Source organism: Giraffa tippelskirchi, chromosome 2 (genome assembly GCF_054371585.1).
Source record: "Giraffa tippelskirchi isolate mGirTip1 chromosome 2, T2T-mGirTip1v1.2.pri, whole genome shotgun sequence".
NCBI lineage: Eukaryota > Metazoa > Chordata > Mammalia > Artiodactyla > Giraffidae > Giraffa > Giraffa tippelskirchi.
Window position 1 is genome coordinate 60,432,819 of NC_137276.1, and position 16,160 is coordinate 60,448,978.

General features: G+C 41.3%; 1 protein-coding gene across 26 annotated transcripts in view; it reads right to left on the minus strand.

Moving 5' to 3' along the window:
* The window catches only part of LRMDA (leucine rich melanocyte differentiation associated), a 1,316,989-nt gene that overhangs the window by 193,384 nt on the left and 1,107,445 nt on the right, over positions 1 to 16,160 (minus strand). For 13 of the 26 annotated variants that reach the window (XM_081564365.1, XM_081564339.1, XM_081564537.1 and 10 more), the window contains one exon: positions 3,256 to 3,406. In XM_081564365.1, the coding sequence (XP_081420491.1) occupies positions 3,327 to 3,406 (80 nt within the window). In that variant the 3' untranslated portion in view covers positions 3,256 to 3,326. Of the gene's footprint in view, positions 1 to 3,255; positions 3,407 to 10,273; positions 11,212 to 16,160 lie in introns of those variants that run through there. The other 13 variants (XM_081564329.1, XM_081564346.1, XM_081564565.1 and 10 more) reach the window with 2 other exon arrangements.

The following is a 16,160-nucleotide window of genomic DNA, read 5'->3' on the forward strand; positions in this document are numbered from 1 at the left end:
ATCAGAGGCTGATGGTCCATCACACCAAGTAACCAACATGTCTTGGGCCCCTCCAGTGTTCTTCCCCTTTCTAGGTCTTAGTCATGGTAGTTTACAGCATTGTATTTAGACAAGTTAGAGAGGCCAGAGTCAAGTCATACTCAGAGCCTTCTGCAGCAAAGGCTTCTTCTTGGAAAGAGAATTAGGAAAAGCAGATGGTGAATGTCACACTGGATCAGCTGTGCTGTATGGACAACATGGAGGGGTCTTAGTGGACTCTGTATTGTCCACCCTGGGCATCAGACAGCAATGCACATCTGACTTAGGCCGCTCTTACGAGGAACAACTACTGAATACTCTTATTGTTTTGATGAAAAGAGCCCTGCGGGTTGCTTTTGATCTGCATATTAACAAAGACAAGAAAGACAGCCAGGTTACTTCTTAGAAAGACATTTTCCCTTGAAAATGTGCAAGATACATCTCTGCTGGAAAATACACACACACAAACAAAACAAAACAAACAAAAAATGAAAATCCTTTTATCCAGAATCTGTGGGTTGCTTTCTTATATTCCTCAGTACACATGAATATGTGAAAAAGCACAGCATTCAGACATGCAGCTTGATCTAGTGATAATCTCGTATAATGTTCCTCTATTTAAAGCAACAAACAGATGGAGGGTTTATGAGCAAGGCTGGTAAAAGTAAAAGCAAATGATTGTAATAGTTATACTTTTAATAGGATTCCCCACAATCAAAAACATTATTCCCCGAGGAACAAATTGTTCTATAAAATTACATTACTCAGGAAAGAGACAGTCCGCCCTGCCTTTGCTGAGGCAACAGAGGACTCTAGGATGGCCTTTACTGCAGGGGCTCTCAAGTCAGATGGGTGTCCTGGAAGGACAGAGGGCTGCCCGACACCACAATCCCGAAGAAGAAACTCAGTGGAACAGGGTCATAAGTAGAAAGACCAAGAGGCGAAAGGGGGTATGAAGTATGTCTGAACTTGGACTAAATTTATTACCTTCTAATTCTCTACTTTGAAAAACAAGGTTTGGGAAATTCCTAGGGATTTAAGCTAGGCATGCCGCATCACTCCCCTCTCTGCCAATTCAGACCAAAATCTCGCTCAAGCACAGCAAATCTTCCTTAACAAACAGTGGAACTGTAAACAACCCAACACTAATTCATTATCATTATCCCTCTTTAAGAGAAACAGAACTCACTGTAATTCTATCATTAAGACGAATATACCATTTTAAGGCCTTTATGTAAATTATAATTAAAGCTAACCTCAATGAAAGTTATTACACCATTTTGGAAGAAAATAAACAACCCAAAGAGAGGGAAACAATGTGGTCAATAACTCATTTCAAAAATATTTTTTGCCTCCAAAGCTCGCATTGAGGGAGACATTCCTGCGCATGATACAAATGGTTCTGACATTAAGAAAAGTAAACAAGTAAGAAAAATAAAGATGGAAAAATTCTGTGGTCAGTTCACAAGTGCTTTTTTATTGTTTGAGGCAGGGTTAAAGCCTTTTATAAAGACAAGGATATATGTGCCACAAGATTGGATGTGACATTGGACTAGTCTAGCTGCCCTTGCACAGGACTCTGGCTGCCCGTAATATGCCATGGACAAAACATGTGCTGATGCTTTCAAACAAAGAACCAGGGTGGGGCTGAATACAGCTCATTTAAAGCATTATCCCAATGCTGTTTTGTAGATCAAAAAGAGTAAAGATACTTGACTCTGGTTATTAACAGATTTGAGAGATAAAGCCAAACATTCAATATTCTCTAATTATTAATGGTCTTAAGGATTTTGATCTAAATTTGTCTCAATAACTGATTACTAAATGTTGTGTGTATTCTACAAGAAGGACTCCTGCCAACCCCAGCACAAGTCATTCAAGGACTGTGTCGACTCAGTAGGCCAGAGGCCATGGAAATGGACTAGAACAGAGAAAGCGGGCTCTTCTTGGGTGTCTCAGGGGTTCTGAATCCTTAAAGACTTTTACCCTAGCAGCTCTCTAGTCTTTTGGTATCCATAACTAGGAATGATTCTCATTTATGTTTTGTTGTCCTTAAACTAACCGCATACTGGGAGACTCCGGACAATGAACACTTGGTCTAAATAAAAATAAACATAAATGCTACTGTGTCAAGAGCAAATAGCCTTTCAAACATCCTCTACTGGTGTACCAGTATATTAAATGGAATTACAGCCATCCAACCAGCATGATCATGCTCATTTTCTTGTAACATTAGGGCTGGAATATAAACAAAGGTATACAAAGACCATCTCACAAGCTGTGGATTTCATTTCTGAGAGATTCTGAGAAATATACTAAATTCAAAGGGTTTGTGCCTTTTATTAAAAACTCTTTGGTCTAGTGAATGTTTTCTACAGTCTCCACTTTCCTTTTTAACTTCCTGACCCATTGCTCTATCTTTTATCACCTCACTACCTTTATATAGCACCCAAAGGAGTAAGCCAGCTCCAAACACACATATGGCCACAGACGTAGCTGGGAGGGTATGTGGTTAAAAATAAATAAATAAGAGTCCTTGGATAGAACCCGGTGTTGGGGAAGATGCCTGATACTGCCTAGTATTCAGGGCAAAAAGAGAATTTAGAAATGAACAAAACTTGACAGCAATTTACTCCAAACAACAAATTGTAAGAGCACAAAGCTCATCATAAAAATACAACCTGGCTAAGAACTCACCTCTTCTGTTCTCCAAAAAACTAACCGGAATGAATTGCCCGTGATAAAAATGCTAAAGGATGATGAGGTTGGGGTGGGAGGGGACTATGCAGAATAAAAGAGATTAAGATTTAAGGGAAATAACAGAGAGGAGGCTTCCTCTAAACTGACTGTGTCACTAAAAATCAACCCACAGCACAATGGTATCAGAAGGATCTCTGCTCAATAGGCAAGCTAAAGACAGTCTCTCGCACTTGACGACAACCACTGAGCATGCTCAGGGAGGCCCCAGGTGTGACCTCTGCTCCCCTGTGAGCAGTGGAGGGGCCAGGCAATCTATCATGGTGTTCATCCTGTCAGCTCTGGTGCTTTGCCACCACTGTCTGTCACCCTAGTGGATGAGACCTGCTTAAGGGCAATCATGTCAATCTCTATGTTACCACTCAGTCTAAGGCAGAAGGATGATCCTGACAGGCCTGGCAAAGTCAGCAGAAGGTACCAAAAGCTGAAGTCATAGCTTTCCTACAGAGAAGGGATGTGGTCCATTGTCTTTTCATTTAGTTTTTCCTTTATTTTTGCTTTTTTTTTTTCTAACTCTCATGTCACTGGCTAAGGCATAGAGAACTTGCCTTTCAGAGCTGGTCATCACGGATGAACCTGTTGCCCTCTGAGTTTTTCCCGTAGTAAACATAGCGACACTTCCCCAGGACACCTGCAAATTAAAAGATACACAATTATTACTGGTGGCACAAGTATTATAGCAAGAAAACATTGGTGCTGCAAGGCAGAAAGTTCATCACAAAGCCTGTGGATGGTGACAAATGGATTAAGCCCCCAAAGAGAAGGATCCTACTTCCTTATCCTCAGAGTTGACATTCAAATAAAATGTCACCAGAGCACAGGCTCCTAGGAAGAATATTTTTCCTGCATCATTTGTCTTTCACATTTTAAAGAATTTTCTAGTTTGGCCAGTTACTTCTCAAAACAAAGCAAAACCCTCATTCTCTCTCCAAGTTCCCTTAGTAGACTTTCTAAAAATGGAAAATTAAGAATTAAAAGATGGGCTCAGCCCAAATAAAAGATATAAAGCAATCCTTCCAGAATGTGGAATTTCAAATCCTTTATCATGAATCAATTTTGTTAATATCCAGACAGAACCTTCCAAATCGCAGCAGACATCAAGTACACAATGGATGATTAAGGAAGGATGCTGTTCACAAAACGCCACATGGAAAGTAACAGTACCTCTGACAGTAAATAGTTTCTTCTTACAGGGGTCCTGAACTATACTCTCAGGTTGGAATGCCCTTGATTTTCATCTTCAGTTTTATTTTAAATAATTTTGTGGCTCCATATACAGCTTTTCTGTCATTCACAGAGATTATAAGAGGACTTTAAATGATGCCCCTAGAATAAGGTCAAACCTTTCAATCAGCTCACCATTTATCCTAAGTACCCATAAGAAATCAGTTGCCATAGTTATTTTGAAAGCTTTGCAGGATTATTAAGAAAACATCAGTTTTTTTGCATGAAAATATTTATAACTAAAATTTGATTTTTGCCACCTTTGGTTTATTTCCTTCTAATTTAAGAAAAACTAACTTAAAGCTCAGCTTCATGGAGTTGTCTTACTACTTAAGAGTACTCGAGTCTCTGAAATGTGTATAACCAGAAAAAAAAAAAGTGTCCATAACACATAAATTCATGAAATACAAATCTGTCTGTAAAAATAGTTACCTATATACATGGTTTTCCCCATTATTTTGATCATGTGAAACTAACAACCACCATCTACTATTCATCTGGGATAAATTAGCACTTGAAAATCATGCAGGTTCTTCACATCAGAAGTCCTACATGGTAAACACTTGGGTCATTGTACAGGAGAAATTTCTCCACTACAGAACTGGAGACCGTATTCTTCAACATGGATTAAAAATAACTTAGAAACTTTTAAAGACAAGGCAGATGTTCCTTGGTTTGGATGACTTGGGACAACATGGAGAATTGCTGGGGTCACAGAATCTCTGCAAGTTTGCAATCGGGAGAGGATGACATCATTTCATGGCCTCAGAATGGGCCTTGGGCTGGCTGTCATCACCTCTGTTTCCTGCTAGGGTCCCCTGAGAAAGTTCACTGTGGACCACTCTTCACCTTTGGCCATGTTTTCTCCTTGGCCCCCAGTCCCCAGGTTCTGCATTCCAGTATTGGTGTGGTGCCTGGAAACACTGAGGTTGGATGAAACCTCCCTGAGACCCTTCTTGGGGCCTAAATTATTCTTTTGGGCTGTTGACACTGAGCTGTTCCCTTTACTGTGCTGAATTACACAGCACCTAGAATTGTGCTAACATGGTCATCAGAGCCAGGACAGGTCTGTGGGCCTGGCTCTTGAGGCTGCAGTCCTGGAACAGCACCCTCTACAAGCCTGGGTGGGAGTGTCTCAAAAGTCTTTGAAAATCCACAAAGGGCTTCCTTAAACATAACTGATTTCAAGAAATCCTCAAGAATGTGGAAGGATGAGGCTATGGGATGTTAATTTCTCTCTACAGCACCAAGACAGCAAGAACTTTTATAAAAAGAAATGAATATGGCTGTCGGGTGTTATAAAGAACATAGTCTTTCTCTTGAGTGAAAGAATGAAAAGCAGATACAGACACACACACACACACACACACACACACACACACACACACACAAAACACCAGTGGGTGCATTTGCTCCAGGAAACTCTCCAGCACATTGGAGATTGAGTTTCTTCTCTCTGCACTCTCTCCATGGCAAACTTCAACTGCAGACCTGGCCTGTAGACAAACTGGATAGCAAGTGCCCTTCTAGAAACAGCTGAATAGTCCTGAACGTGGGCTGTAATGTGGAGGGAGGGGATGTGTTCTAAGGCACACACAATCCTGCCCTTCTGTTCTGGTCGGCACTGATAAAAGTCCTTTTTAAGGCCTGCCCTGTTCCTGTGGGCCTGAAAGTGAGAATGTTTACAGACACCCTGGTGAGAAAGGGCTGTTTGATGAATGCAGGAGACTGTGGCAAAGTGTCAGAGCTTGGAAAATGAGGCAAGGACATGAGGTATTAATATTGTCAATGATCTCTTGATGGGAAAACAGATACCATGCTCACCCTCAGATTTAAATAGACATCGAGTGCATTAATGACAAGAGGGCCGACTTCAAACAAAGGGGCTGTGTGGTGGGGAGCAGAGCCAGTCTCCGGGCTGGCATAACCTGATCTGAAAAGACACTGTCAGGGCTCGAGACAGGCCCAGGATTGTGTGTGGTGACAGAAAACAGAGATGCTGACAGAGATACCAGAGCCATATTATGCCAAGGATATTCTAACACTGTCTGCCGCTCTAACAAAAGCTGACATCACTCCCCAGCACTTGGGGTCTTCTTCGCCTGCTCCTGCACAGTATTTCTCCCCAGACATCATTATGAAACTTGCTACCATGGCCAAGTTCCTAGCAGCCCTGTTCCATCAGAGCACTGGGGTCATGAGGCCCGAGGATGACCTCAGTCAATCTAAATTTGGACTCTGCAGGAGGACCATACTCATACCCTCTGATATCCTGGCTACTTGAGGTGGTCAGAGCGCCAATGTGTGAGGAGCTGTCACCTTGAATAAAATCCGGAAAGGAAGGCCCTCAGTCTGTGGGGCTCCTCCAGGACGGCGCAGGGACAGCCTGGCAGCTGACAATGAAATCCAGCTGCTGCTGCTCCCTGGGGAGAAAGGTGGTACGGCCAGCGACAGTTAAAGTCAGATGAGATTTCTGAACTTGAACCTCCAACGACTGCTGAAATTAACCAAGTGGTAGCCTTAATTGAGCCACTGACCTGAGCTCACAGCTGGGGATGCATAACCCCGCCCTCAAAGAGGACTTTCATGCTTAATAAATAAATAAGTAAATAACATTAACATGGGGGGGGTGGGGGAAAGCTATGTCATGAAGGTTATTTGTAACCTCATAGGATCTGTTCATAAATGAAGGGACACGGTGACTGTGTGTTTCTCTCTCTCTTGCTCTCCCTCAGCCTTCCTTCTCCATCATGGCAACTGCCATAAACTGTGAAAACTACGGAGGAAACAGTTTGCTTGCAAAGAACGTTTTGATGGGGAGGCGCTCCGAGGTTGGAGTTCGGGAACCCGCTGGTGTTGACTCGGTAGGCGGTAGTTTCTGTGTACATCTGCAATGCATTCACTTGTTTGTATCTCTTCAAACTCGAAATGTCTTGGGACTAGATGGGGAACAACACATTTAATGGCGTATGTAGTGTTTTTAATTAAAATATCTGGCTTTGCCATAATAAGTGAAGCAGGCTTGCCGTGAATCAGGCTGACATGAAGCTATCTGCGCGGGGTTCCTTTTGGGGAGCCCTGAAAAATGACAGTGCCCTGTCCCCTTGGGAATCTTCTCCTACCAAATGAGACAATCTAATTTTTCTTAAGTAGCCAGCTCTGCCATCACTGTAAGCTCTTAAAACTTTAGTTCTGGAAAAGATATGTTGGGAAAAATCTATTTTAAAGAGGTCCTTTATCTTTAAAATGTCCCCCACCCCCACACTCGAATGGGTGTTCTAATTATGCAGGTTAGGTTATGACCTTGGGGCTGCCTGGGGGTTGGGACTCAGCGTCTTTTCTTGGCTGCACCAGTGTGGCGATGGTAGGGATAGGACTGAGGAAAACCATTAGTGTCCTGGAAAGGACATCTTTGGATACCCTTGCAGAGGCCAGCAAACACCCCAGGATTTGCTGACATCCCAGATGGCCTGGTCTTACCATCTATTTAGTAAGGGGAGGTGGGGAAAGACCTGTATTTAAATCCAGTTTGGCCTCTCACAGCTGAGGACACATACCCACATACGTTCCCTCACTGGGCTGGTTTTCCCATTTGTAAAATGAGGGCAAGAGGCCAGATATCCCAGAGTTCCACCTTGCTTGTGAAATAGATGATTCAGCATTTCTGAATGTTTCCTTTATAAAGATAAGGATGCCAGGTACTATACTGCTTGATGTAGGAGACAGAGCCAATGGTTAATCAAAAGTTGATTTGAACCAAGTCAGCTCTTGAAACCCATCCAGCCCATTTTCCCATAATACATAAAAGGGAGCTCTGCTGGACCTCCAAACACCCAAGGAAAGAATTTCCACTCACTTTCTTGCAACCTGCATTTCAGCTTTCAACCAGAGCTGGGACATGTTCACCACTAATTAGCTCATGTCCCCCTAGCTTTGACATAGCTCAAGTCTCCTAACTCTATGTTCAATAGAACTGAAGACTAAATATCAGAGGGAATGGTCTACATTTGTATTTCAGCTGTGAAAGAATAATAGTCTTTCCTCATACAAAAACTCATCTGATGATGGAATACCGGCTGGACCAATAAATTCATCTTTGTAACATGGAGAAAGTATAGATTTTATTATCACTAATAATGATAGTTTTGGCAGTCATTGCTTTAAATGCTATTATCACAAATGTATGTAAGTGTAACTGTGTAATGACAAACAGATTGTAATCTGTTTGTGATCACTAGCACCTTCCAATTAGTGCTACAAAATAAGCAAGGGACAGAGGACTCCTCATTCAACTCCTGTTCTCCCATCTGTATGGGTAAAGCAAGGAACCAGACCCTTTGTGGCCTCTGAAGAGTGATGATGATATTGTGAAGACGTGGGTGGGCTCAGAGATGGAAAAAATATTTGGAGAGTCTTTCTGGTTCATTATGGAAGGTTCTGTGTGACATTATACATGGTGTGAACATGTCACCTCTACAATAATCCCTCCTCCTCAATTTCTAATACCCAGTGCTTCAAACAGTACTTAGTACTAAGGAGGTGTTCAATAAATATTTGAATAGGTAAATTTAATACCATTCAAATTATCTGTACACAATTTAAACAGAATCCATAAAGTGAGGAATTTCAGTTGTTAAACACTCATACTTTAACCTTCGTTAAGATGACAAACATTTGAAATGTTTTAAAAATATACACAGATTAAATATTTGCAAAGTAACAGAAGGCAACAGCCTCAATTCCTCAACACTGATGTTGTTTTTATGCTCAACACTTTCCTCCCACAAAAACAAAAGCAATCAGTACGTCTGGTTGGATAGAGGCAGTGGACTGAAGGAGCGTTATAATCCAGCCTTAAGAGCTGTAAACATCATACAGGGAAAGGACATTCCCCAGAAAGTGCATTCCTCGGCCTTTGTTATGTGCAGGTCCTAAGTAAACTGGAAACTGGAAGGAATAAACAGCCATCTTTATGGTCTTGAGAAGTGGCTGGAGCAATACTATGAGGTCAGCCTGTGTGATGGACTATCAGCTCCACTGTGGACATCACACAGGATTTAGCAGAGCTTGCAGAATTGCAGGCTCCAAGTACAACAGCCTTCTTCAGCATAAGCTACTTAAGAACAAAGAAAAGATGTTAAAAGAAAACAAAAAGAAGAGAGATTTAAAAATGGTCTTAAGGGAAGGGGTTGCTTGGGAGCAGTTTTAGGGGAAGCAGGAAGGACAAAGTCTACCTTCCGTGGGGAGCATATTTTCCCTTCATTTGCAGACCCATCTGGGAAGCCTTAGGTTGGAAATAAAACAGGGAAAGGCTCTCCACCTGACCCATGGAAAGGGAGAGAAGACAAAGTGAGACTTCCTCCCAAACTAGCTGAGCATGATTTCAGGCAAGAGTCTCAGCTTATAATCTGTGTCTTGGCTTGGAATAGGGTGCCATGGTGATGCAGCACTTGCTAAACCCCAAAAGGTGTATAAAGGCTTCTGCTGTCCTCTCCATGGACTGGTGGGCATGCCATCCTTGCTAAGTACTGAAGTGACCACCTCAAACAGCACTGCTCAAGGGAGGTTGTCTAGTCTCTCAAATGAGTGCATTTTTTTTTAAAATCTTGTCTCCTTTATTATATAAAACAACCCCAGGAGGGATATTCTCACCCTGCTCTGCTGACCCTGATATTTTGCCATGGTGGACCTCTGAATTCTGCCATTTTGACCCCTAGGGTGCTCGGGCTGAAGGCTTATGAATATAACACAAACTAGCCTGGTACTTTTTCTTTCAGAAAATATTAATTATTCAGAGCAAACTACATTACATCAATTTAATTTCTTAATTTTTAAATTCAAAGTCAAGCCATATTCTATTTTTAACATTTTCATTTTTCTTTTATTGAAATTATTTTCAAAGGGGATTAATTCTTTTCCATGTAATTTTTTACATTAAGGTGAAATTCTTCCACCAGCTTTTGGCAAATATCAAATTTTACTGGTTATACCTTCTAAATCTCTTTAAGTCATTAATTTTCACAAGGTTACATTTCCTTGAGTAAAATTTTGCAGATGTAAATTGTGACAGGAAGAATTAAGTCCTCTGCTGAAGTTTAGACAACACACTTTATTGTGTGTCATTTTAGTTCACTTCAATTTTATTTTGTTTTCATTATTGCTACAAAGGCTAATTCCTTCCCATGAATTTGTGCACTTTTCAATATGCTGACAGAGATATAAATCTTTGGTCACTTTTTCATCCACAATAAATTGCATTATGCGCAGGTTTAGTTGCTGTCAGTTTATTCTGGATTAAAGTAAATGGTAGTTTGTATTTATTTTTAGCACAAAGAGTACACAGGACATATGTAAATACTCTGGATGCACAAGAGGATCTACATCGTGGGGTTATAATACACTGCTTTTTACCAAATACCATCCAAAAAACCACAGTAGGGGTCACCTCATCAAAGGTTTGGATACATCCATACACTGAAAGGAAGCTGACACAAATGCTGGGCACCATATCCCTCTGAGAAAAGGACCCTGGCCACAGTGTTCAGCCCCCTCCAGCGAGGCCTGAAGGAAGGTTACACTTTCTACTGAGAGAGAACAGATCATACAGCCTCCTTAGACAAATGCTGGGCCTTGTCAAGTCTCACCCGTGTGTTTGTAAGGAAGAAAAGAGCTGGGGAAGGAAACCAGTCAGCAGGGAAAGTATCTTGGCAAAATCGCTACTGAAGGTGAGAGGAATGCAAGGCTGAGAAGCTAGTGCCTCCCCGCTGCAACCCCCCCCCCCCCCGCCCCCAGCCTGAGGAGCCTGCAGGAACAGTCACGTGAGCAGGCAGGCAAGTTGACATGTGATAAGCCAGAGCCTGTGGAAAATGCACTCGGGCTCCCAGGGCAGCTGAAATGAGGCTTGTCATTTTAGAAGAGAAGGAGGGAGGAGAGGATTAGAAACGATGCAGGGCCAGTTTCCCCCTCAAATAACCTGTTAGTGGGAACCATGAAAGCGGGGGCAAGGCTGAGAGATACGTGCGCCTTTCAGGGGATCCCGAGTAACCAGACCTGCAGTCTCCCTGTGAGCCCTGGGGCCCTGCGCTCCAGTTGCAGATGCTGCAGCCCTTCCCGGACCTGACCAGGCCATTCAGTGTCCTCTCTGCAGTGAGGAAATACGAAGCTGACAGATTTAAAAGTTATCTGGCAGCGGATGTTTCCATGATGTGAATCCTGGAAGGGAAACAGTCAACGTGATTTTCCTCAGATGTCAATGCTCTTTAAATTATTTTGTATTGGGGGTCATGTGTGTAGGCAGAGATGGACGGGAAAGAATCCCAGGTCTGAGTGTGGGCTCCCTTGCTCCCTTGTTTGAACATCAGTAATATGATTGGTTCTTACCTCAATACATGCTATATTTCAGTCAAACAGGAACATGTAAATATCAGAGATCAAATGTCACAGTAAATATTTCCATGCTCCCGTAACATCCCCTCTTCAAAAAACCAAATCAAACCAAACCAAAAACAGAAAATAACAACCAATAACCCACCGTTGCTAAATCTTCTTAGCAACCCAAATTTTGAGGTTTCTTTTCAGGTTACATATTTTTTTGTGTGTGCCAGTTAAGAATGAAGCCAGAAATGGTTTTCACTCTGACTTCCTAAACAATGATTCACTCATTCACTCTTATGATACTTGATTATTTTGCTGTGCTTTCTAGTAAGCTCGAACACAGAATAGGAAATTCTTCTTTCAAAGTATTTCTTTAAGGTATTGAAGAGTTCTCACTGAGACAGAATTTAAAGATCTTCATTTTCAGTAAAGGACCAGGAGGAGGTTCTAAGGGGCTTCCCCAAGGTCACAGTACCAGACCAGGCACCATACAGCTACAATGCTATCTTTCTTGCTTGCTTGTGGGGTCTCAGTTCAGGAATCGAACCCATGCCCCACTGCAGTGGAAATGCAGATTCCTCACTACTGAACCTCCAAAGTCCCAGCAATGCTATCTTTCTAGTACAAATCCCTCTGAATTATAGGACACTGCCCTTAGGATAGAAGAATGTCAAAGATCCACAACCTGATTCATACCTACTTTTCCACCAGGGAAACTTGAATCCTTAAAGCCAGTTTGGTCTGTGTTCCCCTCTTCCCACCTCCCTATTCTAAGTAGGGTTTAATGGATCTGAGATGGGCTGCATTCCAAGCGCACACCAAGATGGGATGCAAATGAGTTCAGATTCATGAAGATCACTCTGTGCTGCTTGCTGACGGACAGCCCACCAGCCAGGCTGTCAGTCAAAATGGACAGTGGTCACGTGGTACGGCTTCATTTTTATTTATTCAGTTTTTGACTGAAGAACTCATAAATCTTCCAGATAGGAGAGATAAAAGGAAAAAAAATTTTTTTTCACCCCTTTATCACCTCTGCCATCCCTACCATGATTTCCACATTCATCTTTTCCACCCTTTACATGAGGTTGGGAGTGTGGCCACTAGAGGGCAGCATGAATTTAGGAAAAACAGCTGCTTTCTTAAATAAATAAATAAATAACTGATGGCCAGGATTCAAGGAGGGCCATTAAAGTCACACTGGGCTTTTGGTCACCAGTTATAGGTTCTGTAATGATCAATACGTCATGTTTGCTCAATCTGTGCTGAAAACTTCCTGGAAATGGGGTTACCAGACACCCCCCACTGCTCACCCCTCCTTTTGGATGCCTCTGGTCTGGATTTCAGGGACTAATTTTCTTTACCATCAGTTGCTCTAATTAGTCTTCCAGGCTCAGGGTTTGGGGATATTTGCATATCATCTGCATAAATGTAAAGAAGCATGCAAAGATAAACAGAGATAGGTTCCCATACTTCTTAGAAAAAGTTTGTTTTTATCAGGGAAGTCTACAAGGAAATAAGCCGTTCAATACTATGGAGTTACTAATCATCATTTGATAGCAAAAAAAAAAAAAAGTGAAAAACATAAAAATTAAAGAAAAACTGGGTCAATAAAACATACAAAAAGCATGTGTACTCCATCCATGCAAATCCTGGCTGCCTTCCACCCAAAGGTTGTCTTCCCTCTTAGAGTATCTGCCCAGGTTAATCAGAAAAGAGAGGTAGACAAATCTAGGAGATAGGGATTAGCACACAGACACCACTATGTATAAAATAGATAACTAATAAGGACCTACTGTAAAGGTAGGGAACTCTACTCAGTATTCTGTAATAACCTATATGAGAAAAGAATCTGAAAAAGAAAAGAGTAGATACATGTATATGCATAACTGAGTCACTTTGTTGTACACCTGAAACTAATACAACATTGTAAATCAACTATACTCCAACAAAAAGTAATGAAAAAATAGTAAACAGAGTTAGAAATGACTCAAATAAAAATAAAACTTATTCCAGCTTCTGTTTGATCATCATGTAGTCCCCATCACTGGCCTCTGGCACATGGGCTAGTGATTATTTTCATGCTGAGAGCAACAAACGACCACCTCCTTTTAGGAGAAGAGAGGTATTCATGGGTTTCCAGAGATTTTGAGCATATCATTATTTTTGAAAGAGCTGGTATTTTAAAATAGAATTTTTTTAGAATTCAAATAAGTGAGTGGATTCTACAAGAAAAAGGGAGTAAACAAAGATTGGATCTACTGGACTAGAGGAAAGTGGAGTCCAGGTGGGATTCTGCATGTCCGCTGAGAGTCCACTCAAACGGTCAGTGAAGCAAAAATAAAATGGCTCTCACGCTTTCTTCCCTCACACTTTGCCAATATAACAGTCATGGGATTGACTTGCCACTCGGGAAATGTTGGGTTCCAGTTAATTAATTAAATTATCTTATTCACTCATGTTTCACTAGAAACCTTTTTTGAGTTTTCTCTCACATGTGAAACACTATGCATGTTTCACAGTGTTTCACTGTCTTACAGGTACTTTACTAGGTACCTCATAGTGACCACCCGTGAGGATTTACAGTGAGGATAATACAGTTCAGAGGTTTCACTGGAGTGGGAAGACTGTTCAGTGAACATTTCTCAAAGTCTTAAGACCTCTTTTTGTACAGGAACTCCCCAATGGCAGAGATGACAGTTTTTCATCCTTGTTTCCCGAGATACTCAACAGATGGCTAGTTATTGCGGAATGGGTGAAAGGATCTCAGGATGCTTCTGAACCCCAGAGTTTGATACACACTCCTAGACATTGGCAGGTGGAGGAACTGTATGGCTTGTCCCCAGAACAGTGATTCTCCAACTTTCCCTGGGACCCAGGTTACCCGGAAGGCTTGTTGAAACAGATTGTTGAGCCCCCACCTCAAAGTTTCTGGTTTAGTGGGTCTGAGCTAGAGCCAGGAATTTGCAGTTTTGCTAGTTCCCAGGTGGCAGTGACGCTACAGATTGGGGAACCACACGTTGAGAAACAAAGTTCTAGGACAACCTGAAAGGGCCGTCCTCCTCCCCTTTAAAAAAGTAAAACCTTTAACATTAGCTTTTCTTCATGTAGAATCAAGACCACTCACATTTAGAGATAAAAATCTAGTGTATTGAGTTTTAGCAAATGGAGGTTTTATTGTCTTCCTAACAACAGTCTGAAAACAAACCTTACCTAAAATAATAATAATAGAAGACTGCTCCAGCACTTTAATACAAAATGAAAAACATGAAAGTTTAAATTTAAGTGATGTGCAGATTACATTAACAGAAGAAAAGAGTTTTTTGGATAAGTAGATTGGAACTGAATCTACAGACCATAATTTATGAAGCATAAGGAAAAAAAAAACTTGCAGAAAAAATTTCCCAGAAAGTCTTTAGCTTTTCTCTAAAATGACAGAATCTTATATGAACAAATGTGAGCAGCGGGGGTCCCCCTGCAGAGTTTGAATGGGAATTTTGGCTTCGCTCTCAAGCAGAAATTTGCTTTTGGGTTTCAGGTCTGTTCCTATTAGAAAGCTCACATCAAAAGAGGGGAAAGCATCCACAGTTCTGTCTGGTTCTTCAGGCTAAAATTTCTCAAGAGAGCCATTGAAAATAAAGACAAGTTGCTTTTTTTTCATTCTTCTAGCTGCAAAAAAGAACCTCTCAAATAAAATTAAGCAGACCCAATAACAACTGAGTTTGTCATAATTCAAACTGCAAGAATTGAGGAAAAGACCTTCCTTCTTGGGCCCGTTAGTCCAGCCTCCATCTGCCCTTCATTAGAATCCAAACAAACTTTTCCTGTGCTGATATTACCATAATCTTTCCTAATTCCAGGACACTCTGAATTGCTCTCTCCAAAAAGAAAACAAAAGGAATCCGCTGATATATGATCTAACAGAAAGAAGTTTCCAGTACAAAAAAATAACCAGAAGTATGTCATTGCAGAGAGCACAGCATAATTCTTGGGCACTAGCAATTCTCATTGCAAAATGTCAAAATGGTTTTCATTACTTCCTGATCTTCAACTCCTCATCTTCTAAGTTGCTTTGAAAAAAAAGCACATATATGCATATATATATATATATATATATATGCTAATGCCAAAGAAACTATAGTTTAAGTAAAAATTAATAGCAGGAAGCAGTTTATGAGAGCAATATGAACCTTGTGTACATTTTTTTTTTTTGCCCAAAATAAAGACAAAGTAAACAATAGAAGACCATATTATAAGGGCCTTCATTAGAGTCAGGCTCATTAAGTCTTAATGAAGGCACCAGAGTCTCTCTATCAATATTAAGAGGGGTATACTTTTTGCCTATCAATGGAATGGCCTGGATTAGACAGACATTGCTGACAGCGGGTGGTACCAGGTGTTATCTGTCTCTGGAACATGCTACTTTGATGGCTTAGAATATTACCCCTTTTATTTGGCTGGTTTGAGTTTATCAGGATTCACCCTGTGGTGAGTTAACATGCCTCCATATTGAAAAAAAAAAATTGCCCATGGGCTACTGTGAGCCTCCCACCTAATAGAATACATCTGGCTCTGACAGTTTGATGCCCAGCTCTGAGCCACACTCGGCAACACAAATTAACAGCGTAGACATTGCCCACGCTGAGCAGGAAGTAATAACCTGCTACCTGCTACTTGGCCAAAATCTCATTATAAGCCATTACAGTAATTGAGGGCCCAGACTCCCTGGATATTAGACTCCCTGAGTGCTAGTCATTAGTTCAGCAGAAGAAAGGCCCTGAATGGAGGGG